The following is a 26,690-nucleotide window of genomic DNA, read 5'->3' as shown; positions in this document are numbered from 1 at the left end:
GCACCTGAGCTAGAAGCTTGCCCCACTGCAACAGCATATGCTGCTTGTGGTCCATTTTACATCTTATTCATTCTCCTTCCATATCTTACCTGAACTCATCTGCATTCCTCATATATTTTATTTAACTCCTACACAGTATTCCAATTTATGAGTAAACCACAACATGTTTTAATTCCCCACGAGAGGTGGTTATTTCCATTCTTTGTACAAACAGTGCTGCGACCAATATTCTTTTACTTGGTTTCTTATGTACATGTGCAAGAGGTTCTCTAGAGTAAATGTCCAGAAATGGAATTGCTGAGTCACAGGGTTTATGCATGATTGCCAAACTGTTCCCTGAAATGGCAGTACCAACACACCCCCATTAGCAACGTGTAAGACTTCCTTCTGCTTCTCATATCCTCACCAATACCTATCAAGCTTTTTTTTTTTTTTCCAAACTAACATTTTGACTGCATTTCACTTAATGCATTACACTTTCTTCTTTATATTTACACATCTTCCCTACTGGGCAATAAACTTGGTGAGGGCCAAATCCTTGCTTAATTCATTTTTATATTCCTCTCATAAAATTTATGGAGCTAAGTAAAATAAGGGGTTGTGAACAAATCAATAAAGGACAGAATTAATTTATCTTGGCCCGAGAAGATGACGAGTTCCATGTGGGCAGGGATGAGGCTTTCTACCTTTACTAATGTGGGGTGAAGACAGAGGTAGGCAGTCCCCATAAACTGCAGAGGTAGTTGCACAGTGGTCAAAGCTGGCCTACAGACAAGGCTTCAAGATTTGTAGAAGACTGCAACCAACCTTTCAGAGATCTTAGCTGCAGATAATTTTTATCACAGTATTCACTGAATATTTATTGATGGTTGTGAATAGCCAATTTCCCAGTCTCTGGGGCTTTTTTTAAGTAGCAAGAAGGCTGTTTCTGAATGGAACTTCCCCACCCCCAGCCCCACCCCATTACTAAGGGCTGGAGAGAATCCATATGTCCTTCAGACCAGGGTGCTGCCTGACCTATGGTAAATGCCTCTCCTTTTTGTCACTGCAGCATTTCCAGGCTGACTCATTTTCTAAATAAGCCACTTGTGGTTTTTGGTCTGACATCACATGAAGAAGAATGAGTAATTTTTTAAGAACCAGAATTATATTCTATCAGAATAAGAAACATTGTGTATGTTACTCATAGTTTTAGGACAAGGGGTCAACACTGGTCACAGATTTCCTAACTTTCTCCCACTCCTTCTTTCCCTGGGGCCAGGGGATGAAGAGAGAAGGTAAAGAAAAAAGGTGGATATGCAGTAAATTGTTGTGTGCACCTCTTATCACACTATGTAAAATTTAATACAATTGTCTTGTTGACTCTGCTAGATTAAATAAAAGTAATATGGCAAAGTAGCCCAGGCCATGAGTTCTGATGCTGCACTGCTTAGGTTCAAATCCCAGCTCTACCACCTGTCCAGCTGAGTGACCCTGAGTGAGTTATTGACCTTGATGTGCCTCCATTTCTCATTTATAAAATAATAACAGCACCTACCATATAGGCTTATTATAAGGAATACATAAGTTGATGTGCATTAAGTATTTAGAATAGTACCTGACTATGGAAGTGTCAGCAAATATTCCTATGAATCCATCACAATGTTTATGTTTATCATAAGTGCTCAAGAAATGTTTTGACTAAACAAATGACTTCTCTTAAAACATATTTGGAATCAGGGGATACAAGCAATGGCTAGTGGCAGACTCTTGGTTTGTGAAGGCGGTCAGAGTATGCCACCTCAAAATATGCCACTTTATTGTTTATTCAGCTCAACAGTTTACATTGAGCTGAAGGCAAGAGAACAACAGATGCAGGAAAGATTTTCTGACCTCCCCGTTCCTGTCTGAAGCAGGACTAAAACTTCTTGTCGGAAGGGTGCCTCTTCCCCAAAAGGAAGAAGGGAACAAACATTCTTATCACCAGAGACAGGGAATTGACACTGAGATGAATCTCCACAGACAAAACCTTACTAAAATTTGTAACCCTTCTCTCCCATTAGTTTCTCCCATATATTTCCTACTTTCCCACAATTTACTGGCTGACTAGCTCAGACCCCTTTGTTTTGTCATATCGTCACAATTTATCATTCTTTATTTAAAATGGTATACAAGTTGTGGGCTTAACAGCTTGGGCCTTCATTTTCCTTATAAAGATTACACGTGAAAATAGTAAATAAAATGTGTATACGTTTGTCCTGTTCATCTGTCTTATGCATGCTTAACTTTCAGGCCCAGCCACAGAAAGTAACAGGACATCTGCCTCCCCTACATCTGGAAATAGAAGGAACTCTAAAGGTCAATTGCCTTGCACCCAGGTACCCCATGCTTGTTTGGTTTGTTCTTTAGTTATGTGTGTTGTGGGAGGAGGGCTGTCACCTCCCAGGTGTCACTCAATGGGAAGTTCTACTTTGTTTTCTAAGTGTAAGAAGAGGGTACGGTTCTCAATCCTTGAACAGAGAATGAGTAAGAAAGGAGACCCTGGTATCGGAGAAATTCATTCTCTGACCTTGCAGCATCTACTGTCCATGAGGAGAAGTTAACAAGATAGTGGCATTTGGAGGAGTGTTATCTTGTTGAGTTAGTAGGATGGGTGTCACGTGTAGGAAATTATCTAGATACTTATTAACATTCAGATATTAACATTTTAACATGTTTTTTTTTTTATCAGTGCAGATGTAGTGTTTATCTTCACAGCATCCGTGGTCTTTGGGAAAATATACTTGAATATCAGGGAGTCATGAAGCAGCCAGAGTGAAATCCCTCAGAGCCCACCCTCAATTGCAGGCCTCTTTAGGATGGCTTCGTTGGGATCCATGGGAGCCTGGTTATCAGAGCAGGTTGGTCCGGCCTCATTGGGACCACCATGTAGGCCTCAGCTGAGGAGCTTGATGACAGACCAGGCAAGTGAGTCTAAATTGACTCCTCCGAGAGCAAGGGTTCTGTGCTTATTTGAAAGGTTACAAAGTGCATAATATAGGTAGAAATGCTGAGTTGCTGAAGGAAGGCTAGGTGTCTTGGAGGAGACAGATTCACTGGGGAGGTGTCAGGAGGCCCAGAAGTGGCATGTAAAGGACAGACACATTCTCAAACACTTGCAAACATATGTACACCTGCAATCACACACACAAACTGACACAAACAGCTTCACACACCTAGATTTTTCACTCCCTACACTCAAGCACACACACACCTCATGGACGCTCTCTCAGCCTAAAGGGTGGCCAACGGGTCAAGACCTCATGGCTGAATCAAATGTTGGTGAATGCTGCCGCTTTTATTACACCAAAGGTCTTAACATTTATTAGGAGATGAACACAAAGCTTGGCATACTGCTGTCATAGTGGCATGCATTCTCCTCTATAGTGCAGCTCTGGAGTTCAAGGTTACTGCAGATTGCACATAAGAACCACTCTTCAGAGGGAAGAAAAGGGAAAACTGCAGATCCTTGTTCTCCCGAATATCAGCAGACTCAAGGTGCTTCACCACCACAGCAGCCTAAGATCTTTTAAGTTGGGTGGGTGTGCTTTACATAGTAACACAGGTATGACAAGGGATCCAGGATGGGGAAAGTTCCCAAAACTTAGGGCCAAGAGTACTTTTGGGGAAGTATACACTTCCCAAACAGGTATCACTGAATGGGGGCAGGGCATGCTTAGCACTGCAACTGAGCTACGTTAAGCTGTCAGGAGTTCACGATTAATCCTAGTTTCACAGGGAAGAATAAGACATGATGGCACTGTCACAATAAGGCCACTAAACTTATAGCAAACGATGACTTCAGAAGGAAGCTCTCATGACTACAGGGAAGCAGCTCTTTCCTCTCTGATGCCAGGTACCCCTTGCTGGGTAGGCACCTGCCCTGAGACTGTCACATGGTCCTTTCTGGGCTGCACAACATCACTTAGCACACCAGAGCAGAGGAAGGGACCACACACATCAAGGTCATGGGACATCACCACCAAGCTGGCTGACTGTTGTTGGTGAATGTCTTAGATGCCTTTCCCGGTTGGGCCGGGGGTTCCCCGTGTGTCTGAAGAGCTAATCTGAAAAGAGGCTGGCAAAGGACTTCCTCAAGCTCCGGATGGTCTCCGCTTTGGCTTCATCCTCATTGGCTGAAGACCGGAAGAAGGAGGACTCAGAGAAGCTGAAGGCATTTGTCAGGGACTGCGACTTGCTTGAAGATAAAAACCAGAGAGAATGTGAGAGGGTGGTGTTCCCAGCAAGGCAGGGAAGGACGATGACGTGAGGATACACAACTAGAACCCCCACTCCCTCCCCGGGAAGACCAGGGTGATGGAGGATAAAGCCAGAAGTGGCCATGCTACCAAGACCCTGGGAGATCCCTAGGCTACTTCCTCATCTTCAGTGCTACTAGAATAGAAAGGGTGGGGACAGTATGGGAACAAGGGAGAAGGGAAAAAAAGAAATAAGGGAAAGAGGAGGAAGAGGTGACTCAAAGACTGCTTCTTTAATTTAATCCAAAATGCCCGAGGGCTAAATTTCAGAGATCCCAACTTGGTAAAAACTAACCTAGGAATCTCACATTACTTCTCTGATGAAAAGAAGTCACAATGGGCCTGTGACTCTGGCACTCTCTTCTCTATCAGCTGTCAACTGGTGGAGCCAGATCAGAAGACCTGGGCCAAAGTCTCATTCTGCCACTCAATCCCTCCTAACTGGAGGCAAGCCATGTGCCTCTCTGTGCCTTGGGTTCTCATCTGTGAAGTTTGGTAAAATGAAGATCTCTACACACTTTTGGCTCTTTCTATTCTGATCCCTTCTCTGATTCCAAAAGAATATACTGGCTTGGCCCAAAACACCAATGCTTCAATTTCCCTGTTCTTTGTTTGTTTGTTTGTTTGTTTGTTTTGAGACAGAATCTCTCTCTGTTGCAAAGGCTGGAGTGCAGTAGTGCGATCTTGGCTCACTGCAACCTCCGCCTCCTGGGTTCAAGCAATTCTACTGCCTCAGCCTCCTGAGTAGCTGGGATTACAGACGCTCGCCACTATGCCCAGCTAATTTTTGTATTTTTAGTAAAGACGGGGTTTCACTTGGCCAGGCTGGTCTTGAACTCCTGACCTCGTGATCCACCAGCCTCTGCCTCCCAAAGTGCTGGGATTACAGGCGTGAGCCACCACACCCGGCAATTTACCTGTTCTTCAAATGGATGTAGTAACCACCCTTGCAACCCTCCTCAGAGGAGCGCTAATATGAGGTCTGTGGGGTTCAGGGTGTTCAGTGGCAAAAAAGATATATATCAGGCCTTTACAAGTTTCTTAGGGAGATTTCTAATGAGAAAATCCAAACTACACACTTTTTAGGGGCCTGTTTTCCCCTTGAGAAACTAGAGGTTCACAGAGAAAAACCATGAAGCACAAGGCCATGGGGAGGCCCAGCCTGCACTCCAGGAGAGGACATGAGGTCTGGCTTCTCCACCGGCCCAGCTTTTCTCCTTCTTGACTCCCACTGGCTCTCGTTCCAGCTGCTTTCTGACTCCAGAACTCTTCTCCTGGTGTCTTGGGACTCTCTGCCCTCCCTTAAATGCTGGGTGCAGCTCAGGAGAAACTCCCTTCTACAGAACTATGAGCAGTCTCTCTTCACCTGCAGTGATGGTGAACAGACACCCTGCCTTTCATTAGGGCTGGGAACGAGACCCAACACGCTGGCCTCTGGGAGTGGGGGCACTCCTCAGCCCACACAGGCAGAGAGTACAGGGGAAGAGCCTCCAGCTTGTCATCAGAGGCTGGCTCTATTCAACAGCTTCAGCCCAGAGGCAGTGACAATCCAAGGATCTGCCTTCACGCAGAGGCTAGAGTTGGCTAGTGAGAAGGCAGGAGGGATTAAAAAAAAGTCGGCAGGCAGTAAATAGCTGGGCTGAAGGGACATTATGGGGCAGGCAAGAGGTGCCACTGGCCAGAGCTGGGGAGGAAGAGTGGGTGATGCCCCTTCCATCACGCCAGACTGAAGACCCAGAGAAAGTGACTATCTGGGCACCCGAGCCCCACAACCTTGGCTCTGCCACTAATTAGAGGAGTAGCTTGGCTTTGAGAACAACAACAAAAAAAAATCAAATTTCTTTGAGCAAAGTTTTCTAATCTGCAATGACTACATGATCTCCTAGTGGCTCATTTCAACTCCAGAATTCTCCAGCCTCCTTTTCTCCCTCCCTGAACAGTCATTTGTTGCCCATCACCTCACTCTGAGAAGCAGGGGTGTGTCACTACCATCCCCTTACCAAACCCTTAAGGCTACAGCTGTCTGTGCTGAAGGTGGTGACAGAAGTCTGCTGGGGACACTGCAAGCAATCAGAGACCTCTGTGGGAGAGAGGGCAGAACTGACCATCGTCTACATTCAGGTGCTGTTCCTTCCAAGGACAGCTCTGCTGCTTCCAGGGGTCCTGTGCAGCAGGGCAGTGTGGAGGGGCTTCTAGGGTGACTGCTGGGTGTGAGGGAACCCAAGAGGATGGAGGTCCTCAGCGTCTCTGCCTGGGAACTCCTCTGCTGCCCACACCAGAAACTGACCTCCTTTGGACAGAGCTGAAGGTAAAATGTTGAAATGGATTTAACTAATTCCCTCTTTTCATTCTGGGCAGGCTTACTGATTGCATACTCTGAACTGTGAGTCAGAGGCAGAAAGATTAAAAAAATTTTTTTTACAAGGAAAGAAACACACAAAGAAAAGGAATGGAAAAAAAGAGTGGGAGACAGGGTTTAAAATAAACCAACACCTTAAGCTAGTACAAGACTAGAGAAGGGACAGTGACTCTGCCATATTGCCACTTCCCAGGAAGAAAGGGAAGGGGGTTGAATTTCTAGTTAAACTTTAGACTTTCACTTCCCTCTTTTCTCCCTTCTCCAGTGAACGCTAACCATTCCTCTAACCAAACACACACACACACACACAAACCAAAAACAAACAAACAAAAAAAAAAAGCCAAAAAAATCCCACCACAAAATATCTGTAGGAGGAAACCTCGTTGAAAGTGATTTCTAGCAGCTCTGAGGCCCAAGGCCCACAAGGAGGGCGGGAGGGGGGGAGGGAGGAGCTGCTGAGTTGTCTCTTACTTGAGCTGTGGGTGAGGCTGGGGCTTCTGTGGTGTAGCAGCCAGGGGTGGCTGGGCCTCTGCCAGGGAGCTGCTGCTGGAGGGTGCATCTCCGTGGGTGGTGGGGCCGCCCGGCCGCTGAGGAGCCGAGGAGAAGGAAGAGGAGGAGGAAGAGGAGGAAGGTGGCAGTGATGGTCCAGGGGGGAGCCGGCGTGGAGGCAGCACCTTGCCTGGGGGCTGCATTCCTTGGGGTTGCCCAGGGCCCCCTAGGTTCAGTACAAGAAAAACTTCATAATTTAACCATATAAAAATGTTTCCTTATTAGAATCTACATCTCAAAGGGTGTGGTTAGTTAATTACCAAAAGGATAAGCTCTATGCCAAGAAGCCAGAGTCTCTGAAGGGCCCCAAAGGGGGTCCTTGGTTAGCTATCCTTGTACATAGCTACTAAGTGCTCCTCCTCAGAAACGCAGCGACTCAGCCACAGCAGAAGTCAGCAGGACAAGGAGGAACCAGGGGCGAGTGACCCTGTCAGAGGTACACGCTCTCACAGAAGGCCCTAGAATGCAGGGTCCTCACCCTTCCTCCCTAGAGGTGCCTCAGGCACACACCACCCTGCTCCAGGGTTTACTGGGAAGTCTCAAGTTCCACATGGCAGATACAGGAGAGGGCGGTGGAGAGAGCACTGGATCTCAGAAATAGTCTACCAGTGACTCCCTGAGCAAGTTACCAAACTTCCCTGGGCCTTGGTTTTCCCAACAATAAAACTTTAAAAAGTGTAAACCCCGGTCTTAGTTGTCTTTTGAGAGGTAGTGGTTCAAAGATAACAGGGTCGAGCAAGTTCTTCAAAAAGCATTCCATACCTTAAGATCACCTTGATGGTCCCTGACTTATGTTGTTTTATGGAGCTGCCCTTGGTCCTGCTCCAAGCCTGCGTGGGTCTGATTACCAGGCCCACCATGCCCCACCAGGGCTTAATTTTAGCATTAACTCATGCCCACAACCGGGAGAAATCCATTCTTCCAGGCACTGTTTTGCCTCTCAGTACTATCCTCAGGGGCTCTAGCAGGATGAACCTCTCAGGCATGTGTGGTAGAATTCTCCAGACATCCAAACCCCACTCTCCCCTGGGGATGTTGTGGGTGCTATTTGGCAAATAAAGCCCCTCTAAAAAGGAACAGCACACCCTCCTCCCAGCATGAAACACAAAACCATCTGGTGGCCTGGAGAGGAAAAAGGTCCTCCTTCCTCTGGGAGTTGATAGGCATTAAGGTGGTACCGGACTGCCTAGAGTTTGCTGAGGAGGGTCCCAACACTTAGAAATCAAAAGCCATCCCCATTAGCACCTACTGACTAGTGGAAATGATGCCCAACTGCCCTAGGAGGTCCAGTCTCTCAGCCTCAATCCCACAGTTCACATCCAGGGGCCTGCTGGAGGGAGTGGACTTACAGAAACTCAGCACCAGCTAGTTGTATTATCACTTAGTTTTTAAGAAATACCAGAATATCTGCGCCCTCTGGAGAGGCAGAACTGTATGTCTATGCCACTGTGCACCCATGCCTATCTGCTCAGTTCCCCACTACAGGGCACAGAATACCCTTTATCATCTAACCAAATAATACCAGAGTTAGTTACAGATAAATAAACACATACATAAGTAAATGGAGTTCTGCAGGTTTAAGAAGCTCCAAATTCAAATCAACTAACTAGTGAAGACGATAGATTAGCAGATTATTTCACATTAACCAGCTTTTGCCATTTCCAAAGTTTGGCATCACTTGTATTAGCATTTTCCTGTAAAGTAATACAGGTTAATAGCTCAGTCTCTTGCACCAGAAACCTGAGTGCTTTCCCATTTGTGCAGATACTTGGATAGCCAGAAACTTTACAACTTAACACTGAAGACAGATATAACTTTTCCTTTATTGCACATTAAGCTGTACAAGAGTCACAAAAGAGAGGTACTTCAATCACACTTCCAGCATTGGCTGAGGTTCTCCCAGTTGGATCAGTACAAAAAAAGGGGACAACGTCAGGAAAGAAATAGGTACAAAACACCTGAACGGCAATCCTATACTGTGACACAGATGTCCCCCAGGCCACAGAGTTGTCCCTAAGCATGCTGCCTGAGGGCACATAACAGTCAGGTTATGCTATCTGCTTGCATTTGGCAGTGGGAGCCCTAACCAATTTATCCCCCACCTGAAAGACCTTGGCTGACACCACCCTGTAGCCTGACTGAATTCATATGGCAACTTTGCATTTGTGGCTCACAAATGACACATGAAAAGCACCGGATGTACACACTGATAACATGCAGAGAAGCAATACCACCATCAGCTCATTACTTGGACAAAAATATAAGATAAAATAAAATAATGTATTCCTCCATTCTGGGAAATGTTACTTTATTCTTTTCTATCATTTCATAAGATTGGGAGGTATTTAAGGACTTGATTCTTATGCAACCCATCTGGAAGTGCAAATATGCATATATGTGTATATTTACAACAGATGAACTACCATCATCAGCTGAGGGAGGGATTACAGATGACAACATTCACACTCAATGCATTTCTCTGTGGCCTCAATTTACCAGCAATCAAAGGAAAACCAAGGCACAAGCCCCCAGACATGTAACTCTTGTTACAAACCACCAACACTAGTTCCTTCTCAGATCTGGGAGTACAGAACGGTGACATGTCAATATAGAGGTGGAAGGGAATGTAAAAGTAGGGCCAGTAGCATTTCTTCTCAAAGGCAAGCCGCTGGCATGAACTCCCACGGACCATGGTGTTAGAGGCGGCTGCTTGGTGCCCGTTCCCAGCCTGGCCAGGAGATGGCAAGATGAGGCACTGAAGCTGAGACCTGATTTAATGAACTGTCTCAGCATCTGCTCAGGTGCTGCTTGTCAGAGGGAAAAGAACAAACTGGTGAGGGTTCCTCAAGAGCCACCACTATGGAGCCTCTGTCCAAAACACACACAAGCTAAATCTGAGACAGTTCCTCCCAGGAAAGAGAAAGCTCCTCAATCTCTGAACCCTGGAGGGCTCTGGTAAACAGCTGAGAACTGAAGCAGGAGTCAACCTCAGGGTTCTGGAGGCAGTGTACCCACTGAAGTAACATGGGACATTTTTGATTTGGTCTCCCATTACGATGCCTCAGGAGAGGCCAAGAGCAGAATGGACAAATCCTTGACAGACCTTAAGTAGCTCCCTGCATTCTATGTCCAACATTGCCAAGGAATTATCTCTGTACACAGGTCAAGCTTTGGGAACACAAAGCAGCCTCAGGGCCACACAAGCGCACACATGGCTGATCCAGAAACAGCAACAATGAAGACACAATTGAGATCAACACGCACAAAATACTCACAGGTTCACTTTGATATTGCACATCAGCGGCCCCATTTTATAAAAATCTCATAGCTAATTAGTTAATAATAAAATGAAGGGTACACTGGGATGTAAAATACAGAACACATTCCTGGAAATTTCTTTGTATTTCATGTCATCACTAAAAACACAAGAGCTCTACAGGCACAGCCAGCCTATTCACATAAACTCAAACTGCACCAAATTTTAGCAAATGGAGAAAAAGGTGGATGTCTTCAAATTCAGTGGATGAAGCTATGGCAGTTTGATCTTGAAAATCTCTTAATGTTCTATCTAAGTTACAATAGTCATGCAGAAAGAAAGCGAAAAGCACATTTCATTGAAGATCCCAAGCACACTGGTGGAGGTAAAGTTGGGGGTGGGGGATTTTATCTGAGCTTGGGGGAAGAAGGAGAGGAGCTAGGTTTTCTTTTTGTGGTTTCCATTTCTCCCCTGTCCACCCCCCTACTCCCATTTCACCCCACATTATATATTACTTTTAAAAACACTATTAAACCACCCAGAAGATAGAGTCACACTGGACTTGGGAGAGGCACAATTCTTTTGTACACTGTTGACAAACAGCCCTGGAATCACAAGTTATACAGAGAAAACATAAGTGAGCATTACAAGCACGAACAGGAACAGGTAAACAACCAGACAGAGGAGCTGACACTGCATAGGAAAAACACAGTCCAGTCAGCATTGAAAGAACGCAGCAACGGCACCAGTGGGAGGGTCTGTTTTCCCCGCCCCGCTTTCCTTTCTTTTGTTTTTGGCTTAAAATTTCTGCTTTGAAAAATTAACTACCAATCATTTTAAGAAGCTTGGACTTGTTTTGGCCCTACTGCAATGCCATTACAGTCGAGAATATACTGTAAACAACCTTGAGGGGGTGGCCGCTGAGGTGGGGTCTTGCTTGAGTCCGGATCCTTAAGTGTTCCGCTCTGGAAGACAAAAATGCAAGAGATAAAAACAAAACTCCAAGCCACTGAATTCCAAAGAGAAACCACGTGGCTCCATGGCAAGGCCAGAGTGGAATCCAGTGGGACCTGGTGGGATCCAGTGGGATCTGGCCATAGGCTTCTGCTGCTCCAGAAACACCTTAAAGGGGATCCTCGGCCTCAGGTATTGCTGGGACAGTGTGGGGAGTCTGGAGCTTGGAGCCATTCTGGTAACAATGCCTGAGACCTCTTCAACCCCTTTTTCATTTTCCTCCATTTAGACTCATTCTTTCTAGAAGCTTTGCATCCTCTAACACCACCTGGTTTCTTTTCTGGTTTTATGGTGCCTGCCCATGTCCAGCTCCCACTCCTACGTACAGGCCTGGCTTTCTAAAGGAAAGGGAGGGCCAATGCCAAACCCCAGAGACAGGGTTGGACTATAGGTGGCTGTAGGGGCAGGTGAGCAGGAAGGCAGGGGGAGGAGTGTATGTGTGCGCATGCCCGCGCCCAGCTGGACCTAGTGACTAGCCTAGGCTTGGCTCACTTCTCATCTGGAGTTAACTCCGGAGTGGGATCAGTTCTCGGGCTGACTCAGGGAATCAGATCCACTCTTTGGACTCGGCTGAGAACTCCTGAAGGGAGGAACTTGAAGAAAGGGGTTGTCATTTGTTTCCCAGGCCCCTCCTTACTTTAGAGGGAAGGAATAAGACATTAATGTTTGTAACAGCGCTCAAGGCCAGGCTGTTTTTCCTCCCAAACAGCATGATTACACTTTACCTAACAGCATGGCTCCGATCCCATGCTCCCTCTCCCAGCCGTGATTCTGATTATGCCCTGACGGGATCAAAGACCTGTGCGACTTAGTTTGTCTAACGTTTGTATTAGAGGCAGTGAACGTTTGGAGTCTGAGTTCAGCACAAGGGAAATGCTCTGTGAAGCCTAAAGCCTGCCAAGTGTGCTGATGGTGATATCAATGAGGGGCTTCCAAGGCAAGGCGGTGGCTGAACACAGGCATGTCCTCAGTGAGCACCCACTTCCCCTTTAGTGCTCCTCTCCCCTTTTGACGTGCCCTTCAGCCCTACTCCCACATTAAAGCTGCTTCTCCTCCTGTTCCCCATTTCCCTTGGGCATCCCATTCTGGCTATTTATCTCCCTGCCTATTACGGCCTGTTTTCAGCTCCACTGCCAGGGAAGTGTTACCTTCTCAGTATCACAGTCTTTTAACCACATTACTCGGAACTGTTCTACTGAGAGGATTTGGGATTGTAACCAGGAGGGGGCCTTTGAAATGTCCTCAGTGCCACCACATCAGAGAGTGCCCCATTCTACCATAACCCCCAATCCCCCACAAGTCACAGTGAGAACACTACTTCCTTTCTCCTCTTCTGGGGACCTTCTTGGGATCCATAAGGCACAGTCTGAGCCTGACACTGCAATACCCACACCTGGGAACCCAGCTGGAAACCACTCCATCCCATCAGCCTTCAGGACTCCTCCACTTTTCCCTCCTGGTGTCTGAGTCACCATCTTCCCTCGACTAACTTTAGTCAGGCCTTTATCATTTCTTGCTAGATGAGTCTCCTAATTCTTTCATCTCTTTCTTTCCAATCTGTCTTCTCTGGGGCTACCTATTATCCTCCTAAACCTTTTTTCTAGTTGTGTCTCTTTAACTTCTCTAAATCATCTAGAGCTGACATTTATGGAGTGCTTACTGTGTTCCAAGTAACATGGGTGCACTATTGTGCACTCTCTCTCTGTACCTCACTGTATGAGGTAGACACTATTTCATCAGCACTCCTGATTGCTTCAGCATGGCTGGGCTCACCCTTTCTAGCCTTCTCCCTCCTTTATGTCATAAACAGCTGCTCAGTCCAGGCCTGATTCTCTACTGTTCATTCGCTAGTCTGGCCCATGCCTTCAATATCACAGCCTCTCATGGTCAGATACAGATACTTAGGTGAAGGACAGAAAAAGTCACAGTTTGTGAAGCTGCTGGACTGGCTCTCACTGGTCCCTCCCCTCGGGCCTCACGTCCGGTGCCACTGAAGGGTCCCAGTGCATCATCTCAAATGCTGGCCAAGAGCAGCTGACGATGTTCTCCTCCCAGAGAGGGTTACAGAAAACTATGTGGCATGAGAGCAGAACCAGGGCCAGTGGGCAAAAAAGGTCTAGGCAGACTTTCACTTACGAGAAGAACTTTCTTTTGCAAAAACAGTGAGATAGGCTGTTTTGGGAGGTAGATGTATGTGTTCACATAGTGGGTAGTGAATGACCTGACAAAGACATCATAGATAATATTCCTTCTTTAAATATGAGATTGACTGGATGAATGCTAAGGTTCCTTCCAATCCTGTGAAACTGTGATTCCAAGAAAACATTTCAAATCCCATAGATTAAGCTTTAATGGTAGAACTCCAGACACAGGATGAGCTCACAGGGGTGATCATACCATGCGGGCTAGCCTTGTCTTTCCTCAGCCATGGAAATATATATGTAAGACACCCACGAATGAACTAAGCCCAGAAGTGCCCTTCTCCAGGCTTCAGAGGAAGAGCTCCCAGAGGCAGTCCTTTGGGCTGGAGCCTGAGAATATGCTTTGGCCACCCTTGATGGTGCCTAGGAAGCTTCTCTTGGCCCCGGCTCCACTGAGATTGTGTATGGAAGACTTCTCAGGGGCTGCAGGAGGTGGGGAGGAGAGTTCCCAAGGACTGTCCCTTGCCAGGCTGAGACTCCCTGGCTCCACCCACAAGCCTGCTGTCAGCTAGGGTCTCCGGGCCTATTCCCTGTGGGGCTTGGCTACTATGGGATCTGTTTCCAGTCACCCAGAGCATCCTGGGATGCCGAATTCCACAGAAGTCTGGCCACTCTGGCGTCACTGCCAAAGTCTGGCATGGAGCCAGCCCACAGCAGCAGGAACTCATGGCCAGACTGAGAGGCAGAGTTTTGCTCAGAAAGTTGGATTGATTCAAACAGGTAAGAATGTGAAGTTCAGTGCTTGTGCCTAGCTGTACACAAAATGGAAGGGGAATAAATGACCTTATAGTAGCATAAGAAAAAACCCAGCTGGGCGCAGCTCACGCCTGTAATACCAACACTGTGGGAGGCTGAGATGTGCGGATCACTGAGCCCGGGAGCTCGAGACCAGCCCGGATAACATGATGAAACGCTGTCTCTGCAAAAAATACAAAAATTAGGTGGGTATGGTGGCATGTGCTTATAGTCCCAGCTATCCAGAAGGCTGAGGCAAGAGGATAGCTTGAGCCTGGGAGGTGGATGCTGCAGTGAGCCAGGATCACGCCACCGCATTCCAGCCTAGGCAACAGAGTGAGACCCCGTCTCAAAAAAATATATAAATAAATAAACCGCAGACAACCTTGGGTTTACAGAGTGACAACAGGCTGAGAGGGTGTCAGACTGTAATGATGCTGCCAAAAATCGGATGCAGCTGGAGGTATGTCTGTGTCTTGACAAGGGAAAGTGATAGGACCACTGTTCTTTTGGCTGATCAAGCCTCATGAGAGCGTACTGCAACCAGTTCTGGTCACCTCTTAAGGGGGATGCTAGCAGAAAAACGTGGGTAGATGGAGCAGATAGGATGGTGAGCAGTCTCAAAATGACATCTTTATGCATGTGACTTTGGGCAAGTTACCCTGAGTCACAGTTTCCCAAATGGTATAAATGAGGTAACCATGGAAGCACCTAGGGCTTAGTAGAAGACTGAAATTAGTCAAATGTATATCTGAATAGTGTCAAGGGCTGGCTTGGGTACTAGTGAGCTTCCTGGCATGAGAGGTATTTCAGCAGTGCTTGGACAAACTCTGGTCAGAGGGGCTCACGTAGCTGCAGGCACATGACTTCTACAGGCCCTTCTGGCTCTGGGCTTCCATGAATTCGTTTATGCATTTTTTCCCCCAGTTCTTCAGGTGTGTGAGAACTGAGACAAGCCTTTCTTAGCTACAGAGTTCAAGACCAGCCTGGACCAGCTACAGAGTCTTGAACTCAGCAAGACCTAGGGCTATTGGGCCTGTGCAGAGATGTCTTGCAGGTATAGGCTTTCAGGGGCTTGGCAAGGAGAGTGTGCTGCTTCTATCAAAGCTAATTGGGCTGGTATCCTGCTATGCTCAATCCACTGGGCTTAGTGATCAGAGAAGCCAGGGAGGAAGGAGAGAGCTGGCGAAGCTCAGAGACTTCTCCAAGTTGGTAGGTCCACCACTTGTTAAGGGAGGAATGCAAGGGTTTTCCTTACATAGAGATATAGAGTCACAAATGCCCAGCTCACTCCATTCTTACCTTCCCCTCTGTTGATGTCGGAGCACCAAAAGGGCAGGGTGCACGGTATTGTGGAGAACTCCCTGAACTGGGGCCCAGAAGATCCAGCTCTCCTGCTTAGCAGCTGTGTGACCTTGGGCAAGTCAGTTGCCTTCTCTTTGCTGATATGTGAAACAAAGATACACTTGCCAGCCCAAGACATCTTAAATAAGCATTGTTAGGCTTAAACTAAAGAGTGTGCTTTGTAAACTGTAAAGTGTTAGACAATGTAACTGAGCATCCTACTATTATTAAATAATAAATATAAATCCAAAGGAAGGGAGGTCTAATGTTAGAATCAGTGAAGAAGATATTGTTGTGTGGTTTCCTGTCACCTGATGCATAGTTTCATGAATAGGGAATTCTGGTCTGGGTTATACCATGCCTTCTGTATACTGCTTAGTTCCTGCAAGGTCCCTGCAAAAATGGTAAATATTAGCTCTTGAGATGACTGGAAAGGAAATCACTGGCCTGCAACAGAAACCAAGCCCATGGATGAGGGTTTGTAGGTTTTTGTCAAAGGCAACTTTAAAATGCCATCCCGTGGCTTTCGGCAGACAAGCTGGAGAAAGGAGCTCCTGAAGTCCCAGCAGGATGGAAAGCTGAGGAAGGAAAGACATTGAGTGACTCAACACTTGTGAGCTGTTGGCCTGAGACCAGCTGCTCCAACCAAGGAGGAAGGCCTGTGCTTGCTCAGCATATCTGAGACAGGAAATTGGGAAAGGGTCCCAGGGTCTGGCCCCAGGAAAGAGGCCAGGCCAAGCTCCTTGCCGGACACGCCACAGAACTATTCTGATCAGCTCCCCCAGGCCCCGCTCCCCCGGTCTAGGACCCCAGGGAGAATGAGGCAGCGGGAAAGAATGTGGTCGGGAGGTTGTAGGTTTAGTCAGTGCAAAGGGGACCGCATGTTTTGAGGCACCTTGGGATCTTTCTGGGCTTGCCCCTGCAGTCACCAGCACCCACCTTCCTTCCTCCTTCTAAAAGGTGCCCAGGGATGAGCCGCTTCTCTTTCCCTCCTGGGGGGAGTTGCTTCTCTGTGTGCAGAGCTCATCTCTGGGAGGGGGGCCCTCTCATAACCTAGGACCCAAGAAATATCCCATGGGGGCAGTCCCTGAGTCTTCTGGGGGCACTGAGGGGCAGGTCACCCAGGTCAGAATGTCAGCTTCAAATGATTAAACATGTCCCTGAAAAGTTAAGACAGTCCCAGAATAGTTAGCTTCTCTTAATAGTCTGTTAAGGGATCTAGTCACTAGTGGCTTTATCTGAACCTGCCCCAAATCTCCTCACGTTCTCAGCTTATACTCACTGGGGAAGAAATTCACTAAAGCCATTCCTGCTGTGGGAAGCAGGAAGGCCTTTCATTTGTCCTAAATTTACCTCTTCTAAGCTGAAGTGAAGCCCTGTTAGTCCCATGTTGGGGATCGGAGAGACCTTTGGACCCCTCCCTAACTGGAGAGCCCTTTAGATTCCACTTTTCAGAGTGAAGAACTCCCTTCTTAGGCTTGGTCTTCTTGCACTTAGGAGACCTCATATTTTTTAGAACGGGGCGGCTAATCTTTTGGCTTTCATGGGCCACATACACTAACACTAACGATGGCTGATGAGCTAAAAAAAAAAAAACTGCAAAATATCTCATAATGTTTTAAGGAAGATTATGAATTTGTGTTGGGCCACATTCAAAGCCATCCTGGGCTGCAGGTTAGACAAGCTTGTTGCAGAGCCTTTGTGGCTGGAAAAACCTCGCTGAAAATGTTTTGTTTCTTTTTATACCAGAGAACCCATATAAAAAAGGCCTGGTAGAATGTCCCACCAGAGAAGAGAGGTTATTCAGCCTCAGTCCTTCAATTCTGAATTCTCATCACAGCCTTTCCCAGGTCCCGTGGCTGTACAGAGTCTGGATCCCAGCATGTCAGGCTTGGAAGGAGATTGTATAAGTTACCTGTTCCAACAGCCCCAGTCCCCAGTCCTTGCCTTTCACCATATGCCTTACAAGCTGCTCATCCTGCTCAACGTCAGCAACAATGTGGCAGCCGCATACCATTTCTGAGTGTTAGAGAGTTTACTCCCTACACTGGTTCAAAACCAAGCAGATTTGCCTTTTGGAATCAGTTCTACCCCATGACAGCATCAGAGAGCTAAAGATATTAATTAATGCACTCCTGGAGATGTCTGCTATTCAACTGCAATTCCTTTAACTTTTACTCATAGCACAGATTTGCCAATTGCCTCAACCTCCTGGTTTCTCTCCTCTGAGCACATTCTGATTGGAGTTAGAGTTTGTCCTTGTTATACTGCAACCCTCAGACTAGAAACATTTCGGATGTGCTCTGATCAGCTCAGGGTAGGAGAAGAGGCTCATCTTCATTCTGGACACCAAATGTATATTAATGCTTCCAAAGGCTGAATCTTAGAATCATTCCCCATGGGTCTAATCCACCAGTCAAATGGGAAGCCAGCTCTGTGGCATAACTGAGGGACACTGAAGAGAGAACAGTTCCCATCTCAGTCCGTCAGTGTCTGAAATTCCTGCATGAGCAATTCAGCCTTCTGGCTCTGGAGAATTTTACAGGAAAATAAAAATAGTGGAACCAGTATAATGAGAAATGAAAAAAACATTAGCCACATGAAGGAGAAGACCAGATGCCATCTCTACTGGCATGGCCTGAAAGCTCTGTCCCCCTGAAGTTCTCTCCCTGGTTCCTGGGAGTCTGAAGAGCAGCCCACACCTCACCAGAGCCCTAGGACACAAGGCCCAGCTCAGATCCTAGACAAGAGACCCCCAAAGTCAGTGAATGTGTAGGAGGGGTGGTGGGAAGGCAGTGGTACAGGGAAGAGCCTCTGTAGGTATAGAGCCTAGAGGCTTTGGCCATCAATGGCCACCAGGTGTCACTGCCACCTCGAGAACAGTCTCTCTCAAGCATTTCAGAATCCATGTACAGAGACAGAGAGTCAGTAGCTGCCGCTGACCATCACAGCAGCCCACAAGCTGGCAGTCCGGCCATGCTGAGGCCAAGCTGTCATCAACCAGATCAGGCTTTGCCACTCACCTCCCTGCTCTTGGTGACATGGCCAGTGCTTCTTATGCCCCTTCCCCTATTCCTTTGAAATGTGTGCAGCAGCTGGTTCAGGCCCACCCCCACGTCTTTGCTCTTTGCTTTCTATAATTAATCCATCCCAGGCTAGGGAGCTGGCTGGTAACAAGGTAAGGTGTGCCCTCTAATCACCATCCTCACCCCTAAGTCCCAGCTCCCTGTCCCCACTTTAGGGGACTGATCTGGAATCAAATAAATGAAAGCACTAACGGTAGAGCTAAGGGCAAGGATAGAGAAGGAGAAAGAGAGAAGGGTAGACAAGCAGCTAGCCACAAGTCTGTCCTGGTCTTGGTCTAGAATTCTGGGCAGGAGCAGCTCCTAGGGCTTATGACTCAGACCAGAGGCTCTTTCAGTCCGAGCTTCCACAGCCACAGAAGAAAGAGGCCAGCAAGAGGCGCCTATGAGGAATGGTGACAATGCCTGTGAGCAAGTTAGTGACAACACCTAAGGGCTCAGCTGGCCATGTAAAGTCCTGGCTGGGATGCAGGTAATGTTCCTTGGTTCACATCCTTTCCACTTGCACACTACCAAGATCATCCATAGGACCTGACATCAATCCAATAGGCTGATAGGGCTGTTAAAGATGCCTATTCCAAATGATGAACTCACTCAACAAATATGTATTACAATGGCACATCAAAGGGAGTGGGGTAGGAGTGGTTTGCTTGGTGGGAAGAGTATTTTATCAACGTCATTTGTATAGAATTGCTACCATATGTTGATAATAAAAAGCAGGCCAACTTAGTTATTTTAAAAATTTTCTATAGTCAACTGCTTGCACCTGGGCAAACCACTCTCACCTGCCTCCCCTTGGTACACCCTTGATGTATTAAATGGCTACTAGGTGCTAGATACTGTTGCCCTAGAGATATAGCCATAAACAAGTCTGTACTCTTGAGAACCTAACATTTTAGTAGAAGAGACAATGAAATAGACAAGAATAATCTCAACTGGTAGTAAGCACTATGCAGAAAAGTAAAGAAGGGAGAGGTGGTAGCCAGTGATTAGGTGGCAGCTTTGGATTGGATAGTTGAGGAAGTATCAGTTATACTGTTAAGGAAAAGCCAGTTATCGCCGGGCACAGTGGCTCATGCCTGTAATCCCAGCACTTTGGGAGGCCAAGGCAGGTGGATCATGAGGTCAGGAGATCGATACCATCTTGGCCAACATGGTGAAATCCCATCTCTACTAAAATACAAAAAATTAGCCGGGCGTGGTGGCACGTGCCTGTAGTCCCAACTACTTGGGAGGCTGAGGCAGGGGAATCGCTTGAACCCGGGAGGCGAAGGTTGCACTGAGCTGAGATGTGCCACCACACTCCAGCCTGGCGACAGAGTGAGACTCCATCTCAAAAAAATGCAAAACTAAGAGAGAAGAGCATTTCAGGGAGAGAGCACAGTCTAATACAAAGGTCCTTACCAGTGTGGCTAGGGCACAGTGAGCAATAGTTAGGATAGTACAAGGGCAAAGAGGCAGGTAGGGGCCTACATAAATTGCTTGGGAAAAACAGTGTTGTGGGAACAAGATTAAGAGGAAAAACTAGAGTTCTGTGTTATGTTTAGGGTGCCCTTAAGATATGCAAGTAAGGATGTCAACCAAGAATTAGAAATGTGAGTCTGGAGTTTGAAGGGGTGGTCAGGGCAGGAGATAGATAGGGGCTGGCCAAGACCACCAACAAATATATACATTGACCAAGTTCTGGGGCACTGATGTTTAGACACTCAACAGAAGTGGAAGAATCAGCAAAGGTGGCCAAGAAGGGGAAGCCAATGATGTAGAATGAAAACCAAGCAAGGGTGGGGTCTCAGGGGCCTAGAAAATAGTGTTTAGAGGAGGGAATAGTCAACTGCATCAAATGCTACTGAAAAGTCTGAAAGATTAGAACAAAAGTGACCACTGGACTCAGTGACATGGAGATGACTCTTTTTTTTTTTTGAGACAGAGTCTCGCCTCTGTCACCCAGGTGCAGTGGCGTGATCTCGGCTCACTGCAATCTTCACTTCCCGGGTTCAAGTGATTCTCCTGCCTCAGCCTCCCAAGTAGCTGGGATTACAGGCACCCGCCACCACACCCAGCTAATTTTTGTACTTTTAGTAGAGATGGGGTTTCACCATGTTGGCCAGGCTAGTCTCGAACTCCTGACCTTGTGATCCGCCTGCCTTGGCCTCCCAAAGTGCTGGGATTACAGGCGTGAGTCATGGCACCTGGCCTCATGGAGGTGACTTTGACAAGGGCAATTTCAGTGGGATGGTGGGAGTGGGATGCTGACTGAGAGGACAGGAGAGAAAATGTGGTAAAAGAGAGACGGTGGCTAAAACAACTTTCCAATAATCTTTTGGAAAAAGAGAAATTGATGGTGGAGAAGAGAGAAGATACTTGAAAACAAAAAGGAGATAGAATTTAGGTCACAAGTGGAGGGTGAGCCTTAGAGCAGATTCATGTGGGTGGAGGTGCATATAAGTGGGTGGATGTGATAGCAGGCACACGAAGGTAATCTAGTTTGACAGTTCCATAGTCCTGGACTTATGATGGCTGAAATGTCTGCTCAAATGTAGCCAATGAAAATGTGCTATTATCTAGAGGAAATTGGAGGTGGGAATATGACCAGTACAGTCATGGCTTTAAGCTCAAGTTGTGGAGTTTTGACAACTGTGGCTGACTGTTGGATGTCTTCTGCCTTCTGGGTGGCCTGAGGTCAAGGCACAAGGCTCAGGAGGAAGTCGAAGCTCATAGAGGTTACCAGAAGATACTATCGGAGAAATGATGACCTCTGAATTCACTCATTATTTTAATTTAGAATATAAACGTTTTGGACAGCAACTTTAAGTCCTAAGGCTATTAACTAATTTTAAGCGCAAACTCTGCATTTCCATGTTAGTCAACAGAAATGCAGATCAATAAGGCATAGTTCTTGCCCACAGGGGCTGAAAGTATTTGAGAAACATTTGCTATATTAACTTAATCATGTGTATAGTAAAGAATTTGGCTTTGCCCTAAGAGAATTCTGGCCTTTGTCTTTGGCTCCTCAGAAGTAACCTCTACACTCCTGGAGTTTCTGGAGTGATAGGAGTGTCTCTTGTCACTCACAGTAGGTCCCTCAGGCCACATGGTATTATCCTGACCTCCAAGGAGGGAGGAGCCAGAGGCTGAGTTCAACCAGGTGATCAATCAGTCATACCTACATGATGAAGCCCCAATAAAAACTGTGAACACTGAAGCTCAGAGGAGCTTTCTCAGTTGTTAATACTCTATGCATATTATCACATATCAAAGCCAGGAGGGGAATGAGTCCTAACTAATGTAAGTTTTGTGTTTGAAACCCTCCCAAATTCTGCTCTACACGTCTTCCTTTGGCTTAGTTTTGACCTGTATCCTTTCTCCATAATATACTGTAACTGTGAGTATAATAGCTTTCAGTGAGTTCTGAGTTCTTCCAGAGAACTGTCAAACCTGAGAGTGGTTTTAGGAACTTCCTGAACTTTCAGGTGATGTTAGGAGTGAGGGTCTTATGGAGACTTTGCAGGTTGGCTAACTTCAGACTTTGCAGTTTGGCTAACTCCAGGTATTATGTGGCGTTAGAACTGAAAGGGATCTAGACATCATCTAATTCAACTCCATTTTATAGGTGAGGAAACAGAGGTCTAGAGACGGGAAGTGACTTGCCCAAGGTCACATAATGTTATAGCAGAGTGAGGATTAGCCCTTGTGTGTCCTGACTCCCAGCATGGTATGCATTCCACAATATCCTTTGGATATGAATATAAGGCTGAGCAAAAAAAGCTTATCCTTGAGTCAAACTGACTTTGCTACAAGGAATTTCTGAAAGAGATGCTATATTTAGGGAGCTTATTCCTTGCTATGTTTTCTGCCTTGACGCTGACATATTGTAGATTTCTCTTACAAAATGTTCAAGCTACAACATTTAATGTTTATAAAATAAGGGGCTTATACCAAAGAAGGGCTAATGCTTTTTGTGGGGTAGAGAATTTTGTTCTGTAAATTATCTCTTTGCTTCTTAACTTTTATACTTTAGATACCCTTTTGTATAATATGGATTGTCTTGCTACAAGGGATCTTAGTGTGTTCAACCTTTAATTTTAGACACAAAGGTGCTGAGGCACAGAAATGGGAAGAAACCTACCCTAGGTCACCTGGTAAGCAGTGGCAAGGACAGGGCTACATGCAGGTCTCCTGACTCTTATCATGGCCTTCATTTTAGTTCAGAATGACTTTCCTTGTAGAGGGTCATGAAAGTTTACACATTTTGTAAGTACTTAAGGGCCCTTCACAGAATCCCAGAGCAGCCCATTCTGTCTGGGTAATGTCAGGTTCTCTTACCCTGTCATAAATTCTTTAAGATACTACCAGATGTTCTCTGTTTTTCTCAGTATTAAAGGGAAGAAGGGACTACTTGTCACTCTTTTGCTACAGCAGGGAGAAGCAGTAATCTGGTTTGCAGATTCTCTCTCATTATCTAGTGTGGACTAAAGGGCAGAACTAGGATTCACATATCTTGATTCCATCACATTTACAAAATCATAAAATCTCACCATAGGCCTGATTTTTTTTAACCATAAAAAACTTTTTATCATCTCTAGTTAAATATAGTAATTAAATAGTGGGTTTGTAGCTCTAACAGGCAATTAACTTTTGTTTTCCTAGTTACCCTACTGTGATTCTCTAGTAACTAAAACACTTATAAGAGCTAATATATAATAACATACCATCACACAGGGCTATTCTCAACTCAGATACCCAGAAAGAGTCAGGGTCCACATTTATTAGCCCAGAAGTTCCCATTTATCAGGATTAGTGAAGATGGAAGTATTCTACTCAAAGAAATTTTCAGAGCATAAAAGGTCTCTAGATATCAATGGGGAAACTTGAGATCCAGAGAGGGAACTGACTTATCAATTGTTACACTGCTTTATGTGCTGGTCACAAAGCTAATAAATGAAGAGTCTAGGATTCAAATTTGGGTAGTTCTCACTTCAAAGCCCACACTCTGAATCACTATTCTATTCTACCTCCCTAACTGTTTAAAGTTGGATTTTGAAGGAAAGCTATCTGAGAGAATTCTCATTTATAAATAATAAAACTTGAGCCCAAGAAAGGCTAGTCATTTCCCCACAAACTTACACAGCTATTTAGAGGAAGAGCTAGACTTAAGATTCAGTTTTTGATTCATTGTCCCAAGTTCTTAACATTTCATAGTATAAACATTTAGTGGAGTTGGGGATACTTTTGAAAGATGAGATCCCTCTTGCTTGGGAATAAAGACCTTTCCCTACCATAGGGTCTGATGTTCCACAAAACTTCAGTGTGGATTTCCCACTAGACCCACAGCTCGAATGCTGTTGCCATGAGTGTGATTGGCCGACTGAAGAAGGCCACTTGTCTCTTAGGAAAGAAAGATTTCTAATTTGAGTTTTGCTTTGTCACTCTCTCCTAGAATGAGGGACCTGATTCTCCCCTCTCCAGACCAGCTATTTCTCAGAAAGAACCTTCCTTATTTACAAAGATAGCAGGCTCGACACAGTGAAGCAGTGAACAGACAGTAAGTGATGTGACCCAGCTCTTCCTCAAATACCTCTCAGTTTAAAAATGGGAGCATCCTGAGTCCCAGGTGAAACTGGCTCTGGTTCCCTGGAGACTTCAGGTTCAGAGGAAAGAGATCCAGTGCTCCTCTGGTTAATTATATAATTGATATTGCAGATTGCTGAGAAGGCCCCTATAAAGGGTGGTGAAAAATAATCAGGCCTCCAGGGGAAAGGGAAGGGAAGGAAGAGGGAGATGTCTTCTTAGATCCCATTTAGGCCTGTGGGCATCTGGCCTGTACTCCATTCTTTAGGCCACCAACATCTAGAGCAGTGGGCTCTGCTATGTCTCTTCCTAGCTGCTTACCTGTGGCTGCTGGGTTGTTAGGGGTCTCTGAGGAGACAGGGCAGGAGTCCTGGACAGTAGCTGGTTCATCTTGCTGATGACTAGTTCGGTGATGAGTTGCCTGTCCTCCACCTGATGTTCCCCAATCAGTGGCATGCTACAGTCCATGACCTGGTGGGAGACGTGTCCCAAGTGAGGAAAGGGGTCTGGAAACATAAAAGGCCTGGTACAATCTTTCAGAATGGGTAGGAATTAAGCCAGCAGAGATGGACTGGAGATGAAGCAGGAGTTCTTGTCTTCAGCTGGAAGTATGATCATTTGCAGAAATAGGATCTTTGTCACTTCCTTCTACAAACCTTTGCCTCAGGTCTTTTTCCCAGGCTTTACCCGTGCCAGGGCTCAGTGAGACCACAAATTGCTGAATGAAGGTAGCCAGAAAAGGTAGAAAGCAAGGAGAGGGTAGAGCCTCAGGGTGCAAAAGTTTGCAGGCAGGGAGCAGGTAGATGTGAAAGGCATCCCCTTAAATCTCTGATTAGGAGCATGCGCTTTTCATCTCTGTTACTTTTCACCCACAGAATCTCTGTCTCCAAGCATGCTCTGCTCACTAAATGACCAGGTTCATCCCTCTGTACCTGAACTGGGATGCCCTCCCTTCTCACCACCAATCCTGGTTCTTCCTGTACCTCAAGGCTCAGATCAGTGTTTTCATCCTTTAGGAAGTGTCTGCCTCACAGACTCCATAGTCCAACTTTCTCAATTATGGGTGAGAAAACAGAGGCCACCTAGCAAGGAGAGGTGTGACCATTCAGAAGGTTACAGACCATGCAGGAAATGAGAGAGATTCAGAATTTGAAGCCTACTTTGGGCTCCTGACACCAATATCCTGGAAATACCACCAAACTCTTAGCAAGGAGTCTTTCCTGCTCCCAGCCAGATTGGGTAGGAATGTGTGGAAGGATTCATACTGCCACTGGCTTTCCTTTAAAACAGGAAAAGGGAGTCAGCAAAGTTGTGTTAGAGGACCAGGCAGAGTAGTGTCTCCAAGGCTCAGAGAGATGCCAAGAAGAACGTCCTGCATCTGGTGCCCGGCTGAGACACTGATTCACTCTGTGGTCTTGGGAACATGTTCATGGTGTTAGGCCTCAGTTTCCTCACCTGTAAAATGAGCAGGTTGGACAGAATGACTCCCAAGGGTGGCTTTCTGAGACAGAGAATGGTAACATCACTACAGCCTTCCCAGAGGAATGGCTAGTATCCCAGGAACCCATATCCAACATCTTTTACTCCTGGTGTGGATCAGCCTAGCAGGTTGGAAACAATAGCTACCCACTGATCTTGCTGGAACATTTCCATGGTTCAGGAGACCCTAAATTAAAGGCAGTCTGAGCTGCCCACATAGTTCTTAAGCCTTGGGAGTTATCTCTTACTGCTTGGTCTAGACTTACCTCAAAAATGTAGTCTTTCCCATCTTTGCCATGTACAGCTTTGACGGCACAGATGTCCAGGCCGCCAAACATCTCAGAGCAGGTGTCCACCCACAGTTTGTACCTGGAGGTGATGGGGAGGTGTCCTGAAGCTGGGGCAATTCGCTCACCACAAAGCTTGCTTGCTGGTCAGGCTCTCCTTGCTGCCTCCATCTCTCCCACCTCCCATCCCCACTGCTTCCTCCATCTACGTGCATCAAGCACATACCCTTATTTACAGTGCCCTCCTCCATCTGCTTTCCAGATCCTACCCATTTTTGCAGACCCAAAGCAGTTCTCACCACCTCTAGAAGGCCTCCTTGGCTATTCCAGCCCATGCCAATTACTCCTTCCTTGGAGCTTCTATGGTATGTACAGTCATCTTTTCCCATAGGCTGTTAGAAGAAGCCATGCTACCTCTTGCCCACTTGCTGCTTAGAAACTTCCTCCACCAGATACTCAAGGTCATCATCCCTAAATTCAGCCTTCTATAAATCCCTAGGGCATGGACACAATGCGGCCAAATTCTTTGCTATGGAGT

General features: G+C 46.3%; 1 protein-coding gene across 1 annotated transcript in view; it reads right to left on the bottom strand.

The window, feature by feature from the left end:
- Positions 1 to 3,314: 3,314 nt before the first annotated feature.
- The window catches only part of SYN2 (synapsin II), a 179,937-nt gene continuing 156,561 nt past the window's right edge, over positions 3,315 to 26,690 (bottom strand). The window contains exons 9-13 of the mRNA XM_010377290.2: positions 26,132 to 26,234; positions 24,708 to 24,857; positions 11,346 to 11,406; positions 7,108 to 7,351; positions 3,315 to 4,216 (exon numbers count right to left, since the gene is read on the bottom strand). Coding sequence (XP_010375592.2) covers positions 4,081 to 4,216; positions 7,108 to 7,351; positions 11,346 to 11,406; positions 24,708 to 24,857; positions 26,132 to 26,234 — 694 coding nt within the window. The 3' untranslated portion in view covers positions 3,315 to 4,080. The remainder of the gene's footprint in view (positions 4,217 to 7,107; positions 7,352 to 11,345; positions 11,407 to 24,707; positions 24,858 to 26,131; positions 26,235 to 26,690) is intronic.

This window comes from Rhinopithecus roxellana, chromosome 1 (genome assembly GCF_007565055.1).
Source record: "Rhinopithecus roxellana isolate Shanxi Qingling chromosome 1, ASM756505v1, whole genome shotgun sequence".
Classification (NCBI taxonomy): Eukaryota; Metazoa; Chordata; class Mammalia; order Primates; family Cercopithecidae; genus Rhinopithecus; species Rhinopithecus roxellana.
This window is presented reverse-complemented; position numbering and strand designations above follow the sequence as displayed.